At 35.9% G+C, this 18858-nt stretch overlaps 11 protein-coding genes across 11 annotated transcripts; 6 read left to right on the top strand and 5 right to left on the bottom strand. All coding sequences in view use genetic code 12, as the record gives it.

The window, feature by feature from the left end:
* Positions 1–451: 451 nt before the first annotated feature.
* DASC09_022530 (uncharacterized protein) lies at positions 452–1498 on the top strand (the record flags this gene model as incomplete). Its single annotated transcript, XM_064995856.1, has 1 exon — positions 452–1498. One exon carries the CDS (start codon positions 452–454, stop codon positions 1496–1498), a length of 1047 nt encoding a protein of 348 aa, XP_064851928.1.
* A 385-nt stretch (positions 1499–1883) lies between these two features.
* YFH1 (ferroxidase) lies at positions 1884–2465 on the top strand (the record flags this gene model as incomplete). Its single annotated transcript, XM_064995855.1, has 1 exon — positions 1884–2465. The coding sequence occupies one exon, from the start codon at positions 1884–1886 to the stop codon at positions 2463–2465; it is 582 nt and encodes a 193-aa protein (XP_064851927.1).
* A 425-nt stretch (positions 2466–2890) lies between these two features.
* EGD1 (Egd1p) lies at positions 2891–3881 on the bottom strand (the record flags this gene model as incomplete). Its single annotated transcript, XM_064995854.1, has 2 exons — positions 2891–3332; positions 3817–3881. The coding sequence occupies 2 exons, from the start codon at positions 3879–3881 to the stop codon at positions 2891–2893; spliced, it is 507 nt and encodes a 168-aa protein (XP_064851926.1).
* A 353-nt stretch (positions 3882–4234) lies between these two features.
* On the top strand, positions 4235–4552 carry DASC09_022500 (uncharacterized protein; the record flags this gene model as incomplete). The annotated part of the gene is made up of 2 exons (XM_064995853.1): positions 4235–4248; positions 4381–4552. 2 exons carry the CDS (start codon positions 4235–4237, stop codon positions 4550–4552), a joined length of 186 nt encoding a protein of 61 aa, XP_064851925.1.
* A 314-nt stretch (positions 4553–4866) lies between these two features.
* SCJ1 (Scj1p) lies at positions 4867–5979 on the bottom strand (the record flags this gene model as incomplete). The annotated part of the gene is made up of 1 exon (XM_064995852.1): positions 4867–5979. The coding sequence occupies one exon, from the start codon at positions 5977–5979 to the stop codon at positions 4867–4869; it is 1113 nt and encodes a 370-aa protein (XP_064851924.1).
* A 264-nt stretch (positions 5980–6243) lies between these two features.
* Positions 6244–7872, top strand: DML1 (Dml1p; the record flags this gene model as incomplete). The annotated part of the gene is made up of 1 exon (XM_064995851.1): positions 6244–7872. One exon carries the CDS (start codon positions 6244–6246, stop codon positions 7870–7872), a length of 1629 nt encoding a protein of 542 aa, XP_064851923.1.
* A 113-nt stretch (positions 7873–7985) lies between these two features.
* On the bottom strand, positions 7986–9391 carry RPN5 (proteasome regulatory particle lid subunit RPN5; the record flags this gene model as incomplete). The annotated part of the gene is made up of 2 exons (XM_064995850.1): positions 7986–9227; positions 9305–9391. The coding sequence occupies 2 exons, from the start codon at positions 9389–9391 to the stop codon at positions 7986–7988; spliced, it is 1329 nt and encodes a 442-aa protein (XP_064851922.1).
* Positions 9392–9643: 252 nt separating this feature from the next.
* On the bottom strand, positions 9644–11866 carry DASC09_022460 (uncharacterized protein; the record flags this gene model as incomplete). Its single annotated transcript, XM_064995849.1, has 1 exon — positions 9644–11866. One exon carries the CDS (start codon positions 11864–11866, stop codon positions 9644–9646), a length of 2223 nt encoding a protein of 740 aa, XP_064851921.1.
* A 253-nt stretch (positions 11867–12119) lies between these two features.
* Positions 12120–16070, top strand: NCR1 (sphingolipid transporter; the record flags this gene model as incomplete). The annotated part of the gene is made up of 1 exon (XM_064995848.1): positions 12120–16070. One exon carries the CDS (start codon positions 12120–12122, stop codon positions 16068–16070), a length of 3951 nt encoding a protein of 1316 aa, XP_064851920.1.
* Positions 16071–16427: 357 nt separating this feature from the next.
* On the bottom strand, positions 16428–16921 carry DASC09_022440 (TMEM14 family protein; the record flags this gene model as incomplete). Its single annotated transcript, XM_064995847.1, has 2 exons — positions 16428–16683; positions 16860–16921. 2 exons carry the CDS (start codon positions 16919–16921, stop codon positions 16428–16430), a joined length of 318 nt encoding a protein of 105 aa, XP_064851919.1.
* Positions 16922–17202: 281 nt separating this feature from the next.
* On the top strand, positions 17203–18066 carry DASC09_022430 (uncharacterized protein; the record flags this gene model as incomplete). Its single annotated transcript, XM_064995846.1, has 1 exon — positions 17203–18066. One exon carries the CDS (start codon positions 17203–17205, stop codon positions 18064–18066), a length of 864 nt encoding a protein of 287 aa, XP_064851918.1.
* Between the last annotated feature and the right edge of the window lie 792 nt (positions 18067–18858).

The following is an 18858-nucleotide window of genomic DNA, read 5'->3' as shown; positions in this document are numbered from 1 at the left end:
AAAGATAAATGAAAAAGAAACAAACATGAACAGAATATTAGTCGGGGCTGGTGTGTTTAAGAGAACGCCAAACGCTGAAGGGCTATGGTCTTGCTTTCTTTTTTTTTTTTTTTTCCATTCTTGAAATTATGTGAGGCACATAAACATTGCCATGTTTTCAGGATTATCCTAAACGTGGTTAAGAAAAGAAGAGCAAGGATAGGTATATATATATAGGTTAGCAATAAAAATAGAATATAGTGTTGGGAAACAAAAACTACAGAAGACCCCATGAAAAATAGCTTCGCCAATCACTACCCCCCTCCCCCTAATCGGTGTAGTTTCCTTAAGAAGTTGGAGCCGAGGTGGTGGTATAAAGGCACCTGATATGATTCATCTCCGTAGAAGATAATAATGCTTACCATCTCTCCATCCAACTTTTCATGCTCCCTAAACAAGTAATATACCTTCAATGAATAACAGCAGGAGGACACTCCTAAGGATACACAGCCTTCTAACCGACAAAAGGATTTATGAGGCTATCAGCAAAAATGTTTCTGGATCCAGGCAAGACAGTACCCTCAACGTTATCGGCAACACTTGCTTGATTGCATCCGCCATTCTCAAAACATTTGGGTATCTAATCGAAACCAACAAACTAATAAGGATCCAGCGGTTATTAAAACTAATAAATTACAATATATCTTTGGTAATGAGTCGGGCGTTTCTGCTCAATCAATGGGGCTCAGCAACCAAACCAACAAATACAAACATAACAGGCGCTGTCAACTCGCAGTACATCATTAACAAATACATCATCAATACCCCATATCAAATAGAATTGAGCAACTTATACAAAGACAACGTGCGCCTTTCCCGAGGAATCTTTGAATATGCAACCATTCTTAGAAAACACTACTCATATATTTCCAGCTACAGATCCTTTAGTGGTATTTACACCAGTGTTAGCTATATACCAGACATTTTGACAAGGCTCGAGAGGTTGCCTTCTAAATTAACAGAATTACGCTTTGAACTTTGCCTGGGTTCTACAAATAAGTCTCATTTGTTGAAATCAATTTCGCTAGACACGATAGATCAAATCCAATTGGTCAATAATTTCTTGTCTCGATTATTTACCGATTGTGCGGTAATTGGTGGTCACAGCCTTATTGGAATTTTAGCAAGGAACTCGAGCTTTTGCTGGCACTGGGCTTCCAAGTTTTGGTTTGCCAATATCGCTTTGAGCATTATCAAATATTTTATTGAGCATGAGACGTTATCCTCTACGGAATTTCGGAAAATTTCTCCAGGAGTGGACAGGATTTTTTTGTTTTTCGGTGATAATAAAGATAATATCGTGAAGTTGTTCTTGGCATACCATTGGGGGTTTGATTGGTCATTCTTGAATGATTATCAATTGAGTTTATTGAATTTCAATAGTGCGCTTCCTGCCTTTATGTCCAATTGGAAAGAAGTTTTTGATATTATTAAGCAGGATCTGTCTACCAGTTGTTGATGGTAAGATTTTCCTTGTGATAGCTATTGGAATGTTCCATATGTTTTGAAGTGTGTGTATTTATTTATTGTACAATAAATGGAGACCCATGGTTACAATACCCAAATAAACGTTAGTAAAAAGGCGACAAATTTCCAAGTACACCACAGGGGTCCATGCCATGATAATGTCATGGTCGAAGGTTGTCCTGGAACCCCCGCTATGGCTAAAAATTATCACGTGTAGACTAAGTACCACCACCAAGGTTCATTTCTATCCCTCCTCAAAGACATGCAAAAAAAAAAAAAAAAAAGGAAATGACTTCGATCAGCATCAACTAATCAGCTTCCATCTTATAATCATCATCAACTAACCAGCTTCCATCTTATAATCATCCTTAACTAAAATGAGCAGCGCTTTTTCCAGAGCGGGCTTTATCCGTGGCATATTCTCAAAAAGACTTCCAAGTAAAACTGTTTCCCAAGCTGGTTTTCCAAGAAGATTCCTATGCAACTCTACTTCACAATCTTTGCCATTAGAAAATACTCAACATCCATCATGCCGTAAAAACTCGCGAGGCTTTCAACTCTCACAAAAATCATACTATTCCGTAACTACTGATGGCAAAGAATTTTCTCAGGAGATTGACGAGATTTCAATTGGTGAATATCATAAAAAGTCAGATTTGTACCTTGAGAGTTTGGTTGATCAACTTGAAATCTTGGGAGAAACTTACCGTGAGATTGATGTTGACTATTCTGAAGGCGTATTGAACATGGAATTACCCCCATTAGGTGACTATTGTATAAACAAACAACCACCAAACAAACAAATCTGGAGTAGCAGTCCCGTGAGCGGTCCAAATAGATACGATTTGATTAAGGGGAAATGGATCAGTTTAAGAGATGGTAGCTCTTTGACAAAGATATTGGAAGATGAAATCAAACAAGCAACTGGATTAGATGAGTTCACTCTTGAATTGGATTAAAAGATTTGCATGTCCTTTTTTTTTTTTTTTTTCACCTTTTGGATCTCTTAACAATATCTTAATGATGGGAAAACTGAAATTGCTTGTTATGTAAATAGAAAATAAAATGTGTTAGCAATCATAGAAATAATTCTAATTTAGTGGTTTTCATACATCATTTTTTTTATTGTAATGATACAGTAGCTATAAATCTTGAAGAATATTTATTATATTTGAAATTTTTTCTTAAGTTGTTATCATTTCAATCAGAATGTAAAAATTTAGTTCATCACAGTTTTACGAGCTTAGCTGAAATTTCAAAACAATCAAAGAAGCAGCACTACAATGACAATAGCAGTAAAAACTCAAGAAAGTCATCAAATTTTTAGAGCATAATAATAATTCATTCACATGTTAAAAAAAGTTTCAAATGAAATTTAAATAATTTACTCAACTTGGTCTTCAAAACTTTCACCAGCAACCAATTCTGGAATGTCTTCTTCCTTGTGTTCATGGTCGTGGTCATGGTCATGTTCGTGGTCATGAGCAAATTGAGCAGCGTTAGCAGCGTCCAAACCACCGTTCTTTTGGATGGTTTCGGCCAATTGTCTCAAGACATCCAAGTTTTCAGAACCCAATTGTGGCAAAATACCTGGCAACAATTCAGTCAAGTTCTTTTCTTGTGGTCTACCGTAAACAGCGTAAGTGTTGTTTTGGGCAGAAGCTTGGATGGAAGCACGGTTGAAGTGCAAGACGTTACCGTCATCCTTGAAGAAGTTAACTTCTTGAACACCATCCATGGTTTGTGGGTTCAATTTCTTCAAAGCAGCTTGGACCTTGGTGTCATCTTCAGCTGGAGTTGACTTCTTGGCCTTACGACGAGCACCACTATACACAGGTTAGTATTTTTTGGGGGGAAAAAAAAAAAAGAAAAATCATTAAACAGATGATATAAACTCTATTAGATGTTATAATCCTTCAAATTGAAACATACCCTAAAGATTGTTAGTAAACACTCCTTCACAATATATCAATGGAAATATACAGGAGAAAGAAATATTGTGAGTGACATATGATAATATTAAAAAAAAGTATCACAGTTTGGAAATAATTATTATGATAATTTTATCTCACAAACCCGGCCAATTTCCAAGCCTACAACATCAATCCATAATTTCATCATAATTCCCAATTATAGGAAAACCCTAAGTTCAAAATTCAATAAGCAGTTGCCTATCCTTTCTCATTTTCTTGATTGTTGCAAAATTTCAACATTTCCCCAGCTGAATCAACTTTTTATATTATAATGAATTATTCCCCTTGCACAACCCACACATATGTATCACTTCAATCACTCCCAAAGAACAATTACATACCAACTTTGTTGTTAGCAGAGGCCTTTTGCAACTTGGCTAATTTTTCTGGATCAATAGGCATTTTGGATTTGAGTTATTCTAGGATATGATTTAGAAGAAGAGGACGGTATAATTCAAAAGCCCAATCGTTTTTTTTTTCAACGAATTTTTCGACGTTGTGTGTCGGCGACCTTTTTTTTTTTTTGTGTGTTTGGGGGTCTGTGGTCACCCTCCTTGGGGGAAGGGTATTTAACCAGGCGTCACTACCACCCGTTCCGACGGCGTATGCTGCCCGAGAAGCACTGGAAGCATCGTGGGAGATAAAAGAGACTGCATTTAATGGCTTGGAAACAACAAGAGAAGTGCTTGGTCAAATCTTTTAATATGTAGCACTGTTTTTATTTATGCCGAATATGGGGCATGTTTTCATCAATTATGAATATTGAAAGGTCACTTTTCAATTTTGTATTGATCAATCTATCACTCTCTCCGAGTAGCCTTGAAATGCCAGTAATTATATATTTATTCAAAATTATTCCGGAAAATATAGTGTCTTTTCTTACAATTTTCCTTCTACATAGTCAGTTTTCATATACTTTGGCAATTTTTAGACACAAAGGCCTACAATTGACCAATGGGATATATGATCTAGAAACCTTAGCAGGAGCTACCAATGTCCAATCAAGAAAATATTATGGAAATGACTCTCCTGAACTCACTGACAAAGGATATAGTTTGCAAGAACAGAGATAATCTCAAAGGAGTTTGTTCTTTACACTACCATCTCTTTCCTCTGAATTTCCTCTTTTCTATCAGGTTGAAACTACACCGTCACTATAATATCGATTGTGGCAGTAGATTTGAAAAGAAGTTACGGCATTATTTCCCCTTGTTTTGCAAACATCATAAGTAGCAATTTAGCAACTCTTCTATGAACAAATAAAAAAATTAAAAAAGAATAAAAAAAAAAATCAAGCATATTATGCCAAATAGCAAAAATTTATATATTACATAAAGAGATACACGCCCCCCTTTCCTTATGGTAAATACCACATATGGTCTCAAATTCAAAGTTCATCTTTCAATTTTTTTGCAGCCTTTGCTGAGCCCCCAGGATATATTATCTTATATTCCACATACAAGTCTCCAAATTCATCTGCGCCATCTTTGAGCGGCATCCCTTTACCTTTAATGATTTCTATTTCTCCATCAACGATCATCTCCCCAGAGTTTCTCTTCAAAGTAATTGTATTGTAATCCAAATCTAAAAATCCAATATTTCTTTCCCAGCCGCCAACCAAGGCTTCTTTCAAGGTGATAGGCTCTGTTCTATACAAGTCATTGTGTTTTCTTCTATAACCCATATTACCGTCTGGGCTTTCCTTCACAGCAACATGTAAATCTCCGGGAATTATATCTGGATGTTGATCAGATTCTTGTTCAAACTTCTCTACATGTCCCCTGTCAGAACCAGGTTCTAAATGGAAGTGATAATCTCTGATTTTTCTAACGACTCCGTTTCCTTGACATTTATGACAAAGATTTTCAATAACTTTCCCTTTACCTTGACAACGATCGCAATGCGTTTGAATCTGTTGGAACATTCCCGGACCTAATTGTCTTTTGATAAGTCTGATACCAGATCCTCCACATACCCCACAAGTGTGATCAATTCCATCTTCACTCCCACTACCTTTACAATCCTCACAAATATTCTGCATGTCAAGGCTAAATTCTTTTCCCACACCATTGTAAAACTCTTTCAAAGTTGCTGTGAGCTCGGTATGCGCATCTTTACCTCTTTGTTTGCCACCACCTCCACGGTTACCTTGATTAAATCCACCACCTCCACCAAACATCTGATCAAAGAAATCAAACCCTCCATTCTGACGTGGAGGCGCCCCACCATGCTTCAACCCTTCTTCACCGTATTGATCGTATATTTTTCTTTTTTCCTCATCAGACAAGACATCATAGGCTTCACCGATCTCAAGGAACTTGTGATGAGCCTCTTCATCCCCTGGATTCTTGTCAGGATGATATTTCTTACTCAAGTTTCTATAAGCCTTCTTGATATCTCTATCACTGGCATCTTTGGACAATCCAAGAGTATCGTAGTAGTCACCAGCAACTAATTGAAAAGAAAAAAGCAAAAAGGAGAGAAAGTTGTTTATCTTCATCCTGGGGGGGTTTTTATAATGATATTTGATATACTTGTTGGCTGGCTTGTCAACTATCGGAATATTGTTTCTTTCTAACAGTAAACAGTTGTTCAAAAAAAAACTGAAAAATTCAATAGATATGCAAGGGGTACAGAACCCCTTTTATAAATTCTCAGAAAGCTCCCAAAAAACTTTTGGAGATCAACCAACATTTATATGTGCAATATACTATAATATATTACTTTATATTTTAGGGGTTGAAAATATACAAGGCATAATAAGATGAAGGAAATAATAAACATTTCGCTTTCTCACAAAGCAAACCATTTGAATACTCATTTCTACAACTTCCAAGAGGATTTCCTCGATTACAATCCCTCATCGTCTCAGAAATCATCGACTAATGACGCTGATTTGAATGTGTATAACAATCCAATTATATCACCAGATAAGCGATCAGTATCTTATAGCCCTAGATTGATGTTATGGGATATGAGAAACGGGTTTGGGGCTCTTGATGAAGCAGAAACTTATAATGAATCATTGACAAAGACTAGTCAAACCATCTACAATACCTACGGCATTGAGACTTGGAATAATAATCAAGCGGTTCAACAAATTAAAATAAATGATAACAAAAAACAGAAAAAAAGTGATTATCAAGAGGCATTGGATAAAATGAACTTGGCCCCGAAATTGACCCCTCAAAATACAATGTATTGGTCAGATTACTCTCGAATGATATATTCTCCAAAAAGCTTCAATACTTTGAAAAACTGGGAAATTGATCCGGTACATTACCCCAAAGGGAAGCTAAAGTATCTTCCTCATGATTCACCAGCACAAAAACCTTTCAATGATTTCGATTTGGGGGTTGATGAGTGGAAACAAAATGGGTTCAATGTCGATTATTTAGACACCAAATTCAGATATCTCTTGGAACAATGTGATAATTTGTCAGGGATAAATATCACCACAGAATGTGATAGTGGCTGGGGAGGAATTTCTCATGAAATGATCCCATTGCTCAAAGATGAATTTTTATCAAAAAATACCATATTCTCTTGGGGGTTATATGATAACTCCCCAATGAAAAATGCACAGCAAGTGGTTACAAGAATCAGAAGTATCTTGGCTTTAGTTGAAAATAGTTCTATTTTCTTACCGATATCCATGCCAGAGAGCCTTCCATCAAGTTTTTTTGGTGATAATAAGGCACTAGAAGCAAAGTTTTGCGGATCAATGTGGTACGAAACTGCTTTGCAATCTGTCGCTTACGAAACTGTGATGTCTTTGTTTGCCAATAAGCACAAAGAGGGCGGGCAAGACATTTATTCAATGAGTGAATTGGAAATGGGATTGAACATGGGAACTAATAGAAACATTGTCTCTCTGATAGCTTCCAGTTTTGGTTCGATGAATGATTACATTGATAACAGTTTTACTACATTAGATTTTTCAGGAAAAGCATTCGATCTCAAGCTGACTGGGAAATCTGATCATATTTTTGCCAAGAATCTCGTAATAAGACCACCAAGCGTTACGAATGATGAAATTTTTGATGAATCCTTAATCATTGATAATTTTGGGAAATTTACCGACTTGAATCGAAATCACGGAGTCTCATTGAGGGGACTTACTAGTTATTCCAACCAATTGGCATTTAGAACCCCTGATACTTTCCCCGCAGAACATATTCCTATTAATCCAAGAGATCACTCTGTTTCTGTTGCGTTGACTGTGTCGACTAAAGCTAAGAGAGTATTGTTGAATTACAAGAGAAAATTGGGTACCCTTCTTAGAAAAAATAGTGATGAAAAAGAGGATTTGGTCGATAAATTAGCGACTTTGGCACAAGAATACGAATATGGTTGGGATAGTGATGATGATGATTTTGATGATTATTATTAAATTAATTTTTATGTTGATTTACAAAATAAAAGCTACCTTTTTTTCTTCTTTTATTTATTTTGTATTTTTATGTATATTAGTACAAATTGAGAATTAGAAACAGAAATACAATTTTAGACCTTAATTTCATTGATGATCTCTTCTTTGGTAATCAAATGGCCAATAGTTTCAATCTCACTCAATAATTCATCAACATTTCTTGACCATTCATTCAATAAATCATTAGAGGCCTTTGGTTTGGAGAAGCTGACAATCTTCTTTGGTCTATTAATTTTTGCGTAAATGACTCCCTTGAATACCAAGTCACTGATGAATTGTTCAGTTTCTAATTCAGACAAGTCTAATAATTGATTGATTCTTTGAATTGATATGTTTGAATAGTATTTGGAGATAATTCTCAAGTTGTGCTCAATAACTCTGCTTCTCAAGTCACCCAAACGCTTGTCACCAATGGTTGGTTCACTAAAAACGAATGATTTCTTGAATTCAGAACCAAAAGTTTCTTCGATTTTTGGCCATCTCATCAATTCTTGCTTGATGAATGATTTGATCAATTGATAGTGTGTTTCCAAGTTTTTCAAGTTAGCATCGATATAAACCTTGTTGATGAGATCATGCTGAAGGTTATCATATGGAGCCAAAATAATGAAGTAAACAATATTAATCAAAATTTCGTTCAATGACTGTTTGTCATTTTGAATAGTGTCTATCGAGTAAATTTTTAAATAATTTTTAGCAACTTCGAGGTAATCACTATCGTTCAAACTAATCTTTATTTTCAATTCGAAATATCTTTGTTTCAAAACCTTGAATTCATCTTCATTCAAAGTTCTTTCCAAGATTTTTCTGGACAAAATCTTGGCTTGTTCAAAATCACCCTTTTTGATGGTCAATTCCATTTGTTCCAAAATGAACTCAATCTTCTCATTCAATTCCATTGAGCCGTATGTTTCAACTTGTAATTCACATAACAATTCAGCGGCTGTATCGAGGTCACCTTGATCTAATTTAATCTTAGTTAATATTCTGGTGACTCTGGCCCTTTCTACTTCAACATAAATCTTATTTTCTGTGACAGTTCTGATGGTTTCAATAACTTCGACCTTTGTAGCAGTATCAGAAATTGTATCAATGGATTCTATGATTTTCTGGACCATCAGTTGGATGGATAATTTCAATTGCCCATGTTTCTTGGACAATAAAGTAAGTTGTTCGTTTAATAAATTCCAATCATTGTTACTAGTTAACACCTCGACTATTTTACCCAAAACTCTCTTGGATGACTCCAAATCAGAAGCTTGTCTGGTTTGTTTTTCCAATAGCAATAATTTATCCAAGGCTGACTGGTAGTCGTTCTAATGGGTTGATTGTTAGCAAATTCGCCACTTTCAAAAAAAATACACATATATACATAAAAAGGATTCAAACTTACCTTGGTTAAAATATCAATTTGTGGAAATTGCTCATTAAGAGTTTCTGAGAAATCCTTTTCCGCTTTCAATGGGGCTTCTCTGGACATTATTTAAGGATGATTTGCTTGAGTATATTATAGTGATATATATGTGGTGCATGGCGGTATTTGTCAACTTTTCCCAAATCTCAGAGCATCATAAAAATACTGCGTGCGTTTAGAGGTTATGATGTGTGGGTGTGTTTTCCAAAATCATATATGTAAGCAGCAACTTCTCTGTGATTACAAGGATTCAAATATATACATATATGTAGTCTAGAATACATTAAAATTATTAATAATCTTGATAATTATACAAACTTAAGGTCTTTTAACCAAATTGCCACCACAATATATACAATTTGTAAGAGTTTCAGTGATCACACGTAGCAATTTGCTACCTGAGGCCAGCTTTACAGAGTCATCCGCATCATGATCCATAAATAATGATTGTTTGCCACAAATTTCACAATGTTTCACATTTTTCTCCAAAACTGGCAATAATGTGGTTGGACACCTTTCAAATTTCAAACCATCAGTAGTTTCTACCCATTTCGTATCAGAATTCTTTTTGTAGTCAAAATCAAAATTTAATTCAAAACCTTCATAGATTTCTAACGGAATGATGTAAGATTCATCAATTTCAGGACTGGGTACATTATTGTATTTCATATTAACCATCAATGCACCATAATAGATGGCCTGGTCAAAACTATTATTCAAAGGTACTTTGAAGTGTTTGACAAGACCAACAATCAATCTCCCAATACTTCCCATAATTTTCCTTTCAATGTCAGCATGCAAAGTATCAAATATTTGACAGTCTTCTTCAAATTCTTCTTCCGCTTTCTGCTTGGATTCTGCACTCATATTTTTGATATCGTCATATCGAGGTTTTTTTGGACGTTTAAGTAAAATACAAAACATTTGAAGTTTTTTGATAACCGGATGCTGATAAAACACGTAGTCTAAATTTCGCTCAATTTCGACAACAGTGCCTTCACTTGAAAACTTATATTGGACGGAATTGGGATCAAAATTAGATAAATTGTCCACTGCATCCTTGTATTCATTCACCAACAACTTATTGGTGATATTCAATTTCTTGAAATATGATTGTTTTAAAATACTTTTCTCCATCAAAAAATTGACTGGAGGTCCTCCAACTGCTACCCAGCTATCAATATCAGTAGCATCCATCATTTTAGTGTCCGTTTTGGCAGCCATTGGAATGAAATTGACATGAATGGTTGAAGCAGCTAAGATTCTTTGGTCTATAAGATTGGGTTTAAATAGTTTAAGCAACACGCAACCACTTTCCTTAAATGAGCTTGTACAAATTCCCAAACATTCAAAATATTTCAAAGAAGAATCATTTGAAGATTCAACTCTTCTGGAAACGAGATCATAAAATGCGGGCCAAACATCTTTTCCAATAACTGGCTCATGAAATCCATTTTCAACATCAAAATTTACCTTGAATAACCAGGTATTTTTATTTTCGTCATCTTCAAAAGCAATGAGACTGTTCACAATCTTTACCGTCATAACATTGTTCATCTCATTCACAAAAAAGCCACTACGTTGATCAATACTGGCCAATTTCACTGAAAATAGTTTGTCTATGTCCACAACATAGCCTTTCAAAAAGCCCGCAAAAAGATAAAATAGCACTAATCCACGCTTTTCTGTGTGTACTAGTCTCAATGGCCCTTCAGGTTTGAATTTAGTAGCATTTTGAAAAATGACGGGATCATCTGAACATTTAATTTCAAACTTATCTAGATTAGAGGTTATTCTAACATACCCTAAAGAATTGTTTGGTAAAACATAAAAAATATATGACTCGTGTGTATCATTTTTTAAAGTCCAATCTGACCATGTAATGCTCGTTACAAAATTACTGCATTTTCTTAAAGTTGAAACCTGCTTTCCAAAGATCAAAAATAATTGATCATCAACGATACTCAATACTAATATGTGACCTGATTCTGTACCAACAGCAAAAAGTTTATGTTTGCTAAAGTTTTGCTTCAAGGGCTTGCTCCAAACGAATGAGGCTATTCTAGCTTTGTTCATTATTGGTTGGCTGATTTTCGCAGCATTAGCATCGAAAAACTTGTGCGCAAGAGTGTGGAATAAATTAAACTTCTGCTTCCACATAATTCCTATGGGATCTGATATCTGTTCATATATTACACAATTGAAGTCATTGGTAATTGCTGCCAAGTAACAATAACCATCGGCTGAAAATCTTGAAGGGGACCAAAAAACGGATATAACCTGGGAATCTGAGTTCATCGCTCCTGCGGAAATCTTTTCATCCGGAGATATAATATCTAAATTAATCGGCTGTGGAATTTCTTCTGTTTTCAGCAATTTGATATTTTCAGGTGAGAAGGATGTTTCGAATGAATTAAGGGTTTCCAAATGCACAATCGTCACGGTACTCTCACAAGCAAATGCAATCTTTCCCTCGTCGGACCAGTCCACAGCAGGTTTTCCAACCGAAGGGAGAGTTCTCTTCACCAAGATATCCTTCATAAGATTTTTTTTTGTTTTTAATAATAATCCTCCATCAATTGAATGAATGCATGATTCTTTTGTTTATGGTTTTTTTTTTTCCTCAAAATTGTAAACAAAGAAGTTAGAAGCCTTGGGTTGACAAGCAAGATGATCATCCCGATAGAAAACAGCATCTTCATCTCTTATCACCCTCCTTTTTTACGAACAGAAATAGTGGGCTAGTTGTTGGCTATAGAAACAAAATATCATACCATCACGATTTTTGCCAGTCATGAGGTGGCTCAATTTGTCAGTTTTGCTTCTCCTACCGTGCGTCTTATCGGCAAATACCCCAATCACTCCTATTCATGAGGAAGGCTATTGTGCCATATACGACTCTTGCGGCAAAAAAAGCTTCTTTGGAGCAGAATTACCATGTCCTTCAAATATTAAGGCGGCTATCCCTTCTGATAGTCAACGAGAATTGTTAGAGGAAGTCTGTGGTGATACATTCAAAGAGGGTCTTGTGTGTTGTACAGAAGACCAAGTGGTGTCATTACAGCAAAATTTAAAGAAGGCAGAATCATTAATATCTTCTTGCCCAGCTTGTCGGGAAAACTTCTATCAGCTATTTTGCAGATTTACTTGTTCTCCAAACCAATCTCAATTTATTAACGTCACAAAAACTGCGGTGGCTACAAATGGTAAAGATATCGTCACAGAACTTGACCAGTATGTTGATCCTCAATGGGCCTCTGATTTTTACGACTCTTGCAAAAATGTGAAATTTGGGGCTACAAATGGGTATGCTATGGACTTAGTTGGCGGAGGTGCAAAGAATTATAAAGAATTCTTGAAATTTTTAGGTGATGAGAAGCCGTTACTTGGTGGGTCACCGTTTCAAATAAACTATGTTTGGCCAGAGGAGCCTGTGGAAGAAATAATTCCATCAAGTGGGAACATCTATCATTGTAATGACAAGGACCCTAGATACAGATGTGCCTGCTCAGATTGTCCAGGCTCTTGTCCCTCGTTGCCCGAAGTTCATGAAAAGGGTAGCTGTAAAATTGGAAGCCTTAATTGCTTTTCCCTTTCAGTCATTATAGTTTACCTTTCCGTTCCTGTTATATATTTTGCTATCAAGGGACTCATATCGGTCTACAGAAACCACACAATTAGAAAAGCGCAAAGGATGCAACTATTCCAGAATGATTCTTTAATTGATGATGCGTCCTATAGATCATTCAATGATGATGATTCAAGCTCATTCTCTAGACAGCTAATCCACGCGAAGGAAGTTTATGTCATTAATGGCATTCTTGAGAAGTGGTTTGGGAAATTGGCTTTTTATTGCGCTTTCTATCCCAAATTCGTTATCATCACCACCCTTATTATCACTGGATTACTTTCAGCATGTTCCACTTTTGTTCAATTGGAAAAGAATCCAATTAATTTGTGGGTAAGCTCATCATCGGAAGGATATAAACAAAAACAATATTTTGATGAGAACTTTGGCCCATTCTATAGAACAGAACAAATTTACCTTTACAATGAAACTGGGCCAGTCTTGAGTTACGAAACTATCAGATGGTGGTTTGAGGCCGAGAAGGAAATTACCCAAAAGTTGACCACTGATGGAGTAGCTTATGATGACTTATGTTTCAAGCCTACAGGAGAAGCTTGCGTGATTGAGTCTTTCACCCAATATTTTTCGGGAGACATCAATAGAGTTGATGAAAATAGTTGGGCCGCAAGCTTAAAAAGCTGTGCTGATGCTCCGGTGAACTGCTTACCACCATTCCAGCAACCTTTGAAGAAGGAGCTATTATTTGGGGGCTATGCTTCCGAAGATATTTTAACCGCAGAAGCTTTGGTTATCACGCTTTTAATTAATAATGATAATGATGAAAGTTCTGCTCAAGTAGTAAATGCTGCGAAATGGGAGACTGATCTTGAGCAGCATCTTTTGAAACTTCAAAAAGTTGCGGATGCCAAAGGGTTGAAACTCAGCTTCAGCACTGAGATTTCTTTGGAAAAGGAACTAAATAAGTCAACGAATACTGATATAAAGGTAATCATTGGTTCTTATTTGGTAATGTTCATTTATGCATCTCTAGCCCTCGGAAATGGATTGCCAAGCTTCTCTGAACCAAGCTCGTTCATAAATACTAAGATTTCTATTGGTCTTGCTGGTATTTTCATTGTTCTATTATCAGTATCTTCTTCTGTTGGTCTCTTTGCGTTGTTGGGGGCTAAATCAACATTAATTATTGCGGAAGTTATTCCATTCTTGGTATTGGCGGTTGGGGTTGATAACATTTTCTTAATTTCTCATGAATTGAAACATATCAATGCTCTGTACCCAAATGAGTCAATTCCTGAAAGAATCTCCAGGACGGTGGGTAGAATTGCCCCTAGTATTGTGTTATCAGCAACCACTCAAATATTAGCCTTTTCTTTAGGCACTGCTGTGGCAATGCCTGCTGTTAGGAACTTTGCGTTGTACTCTTCAGCGGCAGTGATGTTTAATGCGTTATTACAATTGACGGTATTGATCTCATTGTTTTCTTTGGATCAGAAGAGAGCAGAATCGAAACGATTAGATATTTGGCCATTCAAAAAGTTGACTGCCGATGAAATCAGCGCTTCACAGTACATTGACAGCAATAATGATGATAGCAGATTGTCTTTACTCGGATCACAAATAGTTTTAACTGATGGTTTTTCTCATGAATCTGTCTTTAACGATATTTTGAAAAAATATCTTGCTCCGGTGATTTTGAGGAAAACAATTAAACCTATTCTTTTGAGTATTTTTGTCCTATGGCTAGGTGTGTCCTTGGCCTTTTTACCAAACATCAAATTTGGACTTGACCAAAGAGATGCCATTCCTTCAGACTCATATTTGATTGATTATTTTAATGCAATGTATAGTTATCTAAACGTCGGAGCTCCAATTTATTTTGTGGTCAAGGGTTTGGATGTGACAAAAAGACAAGGCCAACGGAAGCTATGCGGGAGATTTACTACCTGTGACGAATTTTCTTTATCAAATATTATCGAGCAAGAGAGGAAAAGGCTGGAAATTTCTACAATTATCGAACCTGCTGCTAGTTGGATTGATGATTTCTTTTTGTGGTTGAATCCAGAGCTTGATGAATGTTGCCGTTTCCGCAAAAACACTAACCAAACTGAGGTATGTCCACCATACGCGTCTCCTAGAATGTGTGAGGTTTGTTATGCCAATCATGAACCACGGTGGGATACAACTATGGAGGCTTTCCCGGAAGAAGATGAATTCATGAGATATTTTGACATCTGGATTAATACACCTAGTATTCCTTGTCCATTAGGTGGTAAAGCCCCATATTCTTCATCCATTTCTTTGGACGAACAAACTGGAGAAATAAAGGCCTCTGTTTTTAGAACCTCTCATGTTCCTTTGAGATCTCAAGACGATTTTATTAGAGCCTATCATGAATCATTGAGAGTCACCAAGGAATTGAAATCAAAGGTTTTAGCCGCCAATGAGCCAATTGTTGAGTCTGATGATGTCTTAAATGTGGAGAAAAACAATCTGGAAGCTGAAATTTTTGCTTATTCTCCGTTCTATATCTTTTTCATACAATACGAGTCTATCGTGAGTTTGACTTTTTCCTTACTTACTTTGGCGATCGGTGTGATTTTTTTGACTTCTTCATTCCTCCTTGGCTCTTTCAGAACTGCTTCATTATTATGCATTACAGTTATCTCCATATTGGTTAACGTTGGTGGTGTGATGGCGATTTGGGGCGTTTCGTTAAATGCTGTCAGTTTAGTGAACTTGGTTATCATTGTTGGGTTAGCCGTTGAGTTCTGTGCTCATATTGCTAGAGCGTTCACGGTTATTGATAGATTTGAGTACCGTGATAATAAAACAATGGGCTCAAGAATTCAGAGATCCTTCCATGCTTTAACAGGAGTTGGGGGATCTGTATTTGGTGGGATCGCGATGACGAAATTAATCGGAGTGTCAGTTCTTGCGTTTACTAGTTCAAAGATCTTTAGAATTTATTATTTCAGAATGTGGTTATCATTGGTCATTATTGCGGCGTTACACAGTTTGGTATTATTGCCTATTTTATTATCTTATTGGGGTGGTCGGTATTACATTTATTCATCGAGGGCCAGCGTTGTTTCTGATGATTTGGCTTCAAGGTTGAGATTCAATGAGTTGAGGGATGATGATGGCGATGATCAATGAAGTTTCAATAGTACACACCACTAGATTTATGGTTTCATAGAATTGCCACATTGAGTACATTCCCGTCCTTTATTGAAAATATCTATATATCGCCCGCTGGTTTTATTGAGGGCTGGTCTTTTTTTTTTTTTTCTTCATTCTTTTTATCCTCTTCATTCTTTTTATCTTCTTCGTTACTTTTACAAAATACAAGTATTCAATAAAACAAAACAAAAAATAGCTTTGGGTTTTATCTAGAAGAATAATAAAATAATATATATATACAAGCATAATGATTATTTATTTTCTGTCAACAAAATACTGATCCTTTAGGGAAAAGTAAAATAGAAATACATGAAGGATCGCAAGACTATTTCTTTAACCATAAAATTCGTTATACTTTCTCAAGTAGTAAGCACCGGACAAAGCACCAAGTGTAGTCAAAACAAGTGGAACTGGCTTTCTAAACTTGACTGGAATACCTCTAGAAATACCACCAGCCAACATGAGGGCACTACCACTGATAGCCAATTCAAGGCCCCAGTCAGCATTTTGTTTGAGCAAGTAACCTGCAGTACCAAACATGGCAGAGATGGTAACACCAGCAACAAGAGATGGAACAGATCCTTTACGGCTAAAAGAAGAGAAATCAATGTTAATAAACTGTCCAATTGAATTGTTTTTCCCCCTCACAGAATAATAATTACACGATTTGAGATAGAATAACAACGCAAAAATTCCCCGAACTTTTCCACATGCCATAAACTTTCAGATCGATCACCCATAACCCATAAATATTAAGATGCTTACACGTATCCCATGGTCCCGCCGACCAAGCAAAGAGCAGATAAAGTAAAACTTGGATGTTCCATGTTGAGAATATATCGTTAAGAATTCGGAGTAAAGCGGTAAACTGAAGAAATTGAAGTCTAACAAACACATCCCTGATTAATAATAACTTTTGAGAACTGTATGCACGTGATGAGGTTTGTTATTTTGCTTTGCGCGCTTCGGAGTTAGTCCCTATACATTCTTCCAGATTTTTGACGTAAAGTAGGCTTGCTTCTATTGTTTGTTTTTGGAAAACAAACGGATACTGATATTTTGAATCACGAAGAAGAAAAGAAGAATTAGAATAATTATAAATTCCATAATGACAAGAAGTCTGGTTGTTACTACTGGTGAAGAAAAAATTGGTTCCAAGATCACCATTGGTGAACCATCTTATGGATTGATCAATGCTGGTTCAATTGACAAGCTTGCCAAAATTCCCGACTATCCATTAGATTACAACATTTATGTTTTCCGGAAGATTAAAGAAGCCAGAGAGAAGCTCACAAAAGAAGACTTAAAAGATATCATTGAAACTGTGAAGCTCGAAGACGTGCAAAATCATGAGGATAATAAAGGCTATTTGACAAAGACAACTGAAATGCATGACAGGTTGTTGAAGTACTTAACCCTTGAAAGAAAGAGAAGAGAAAAGATTATCCTCAAGAAATTCTTGGACGACGAAATATCGAAAAGTAAAAAAAAATCCTCAGAAGCCAGTACCTTGGATTATAAATTACAATTAACACCCGATGAAGAAAAAGGGGTTTTGAATTATACAATCAGGTCGCCGATATATAACTCATTTATAAAGGTGGATGAAACCACTAGCGAGGCTGTTGATAAAAATATTAATTATAAAAAATTAGCAATGGTACAAAATATTGAGTATATCTTTGAAGAGGAATTGAATGATGACGAGTTAGTAGATGTCTTTGCTGATTGTAATGAGTTTGCGAGTTTTGAAGTTATTTACAACAATTTACGAAGCGATAATGGCAAATGGAATGATAAACACTTGATCAATATAGATGAGCTGAAACAAGATATTAGAGATGCTGAAATTAAAGAGGTTTTAGATAAGTTAATGGCGGTAGATATTATTAGACTTTTAATTCCCTTAGCAGGGCAAGCAGTTTTGACAGGCATTGACGTGACTAGGCAGAGGCCAATAAATGGAAAATAGTTTGAGCAAATTGAAGTTGATGAAAACTGGAATTTTGTTCCCCTTTATTCATCTTTGTTTCTTCAGAATATATTTGGCTGGATTGTAATAGAAGTGCTTACAAATCACACAGATAAAGAGAATGGTATTTTAAGTAACTTTTGAAAATCGAAAAAAATATGCAGAGAAAATAGCGATGTTGAATCTATTGGGAACAAAAAAAAAAAATATTATGAGCTGTCTAAAAAAATAATGGTTGAATAAAAATAATGTCTGAATGAAAATGATCAATGATATTCATTAGCGGCGTATCCTGTAAGCTTTACTTGTTGATGTGTAAAACTAACAAATTTGAGAAAATTATTGGTTTGAAGAAAAGAAAAAAGTTTTAGAGGTGAAATGTTTGCTTTTTCAGAAGATCTTACTAAGAACCCTTTCGTATAAAGTGTCTTGTTTTTGAACTTTGAGCTCTTCTTCATCAAGCAAATCATCTTCATAACCCTCTCTCATTCCAGTGGTAATATCAACTTGTTCGATTGGTATCCATACCTTGGTGCGCATAAAAACTTGATGGCCAAGCCACAATGCCACGAAGATAATCACAGAAATATAGTTGATGATGAAGGTTTTGGCATCAAAGTTCAAGAACACGGCGTACCCTTGAACGAAAACTAAAACAAACACCCAAAAGAAAGAATAGTATGACAACCAAGGCATGAGAGCAGCTTTGAATGGCAATTCGTTTCTGCTGATACCTTTCAATTTGAGAGCATTCATGAATCTGATGTGACATAATGAGATTCCCATCCAGGC

This window comes from Saccharomycopsis crataegensis (assembly GCF_037102585.1).
Source record: "Saccharomycopsis crataegensis DNA, jcf7180000000075, whole genome shotgun sequence".
Lineage (NCBI taxonomy): Eukaryota > Fungi > Ascomycota > Saccharomycetes > Ascoideales > Saccharomycopsidaceae > Saccharomycopsis > Saccharomycopsis crataegensis.
Note: the sequence above shows the minus strand (reverse complement) of the source record. Positions and strands in the feature narration are given on the sequence as shown.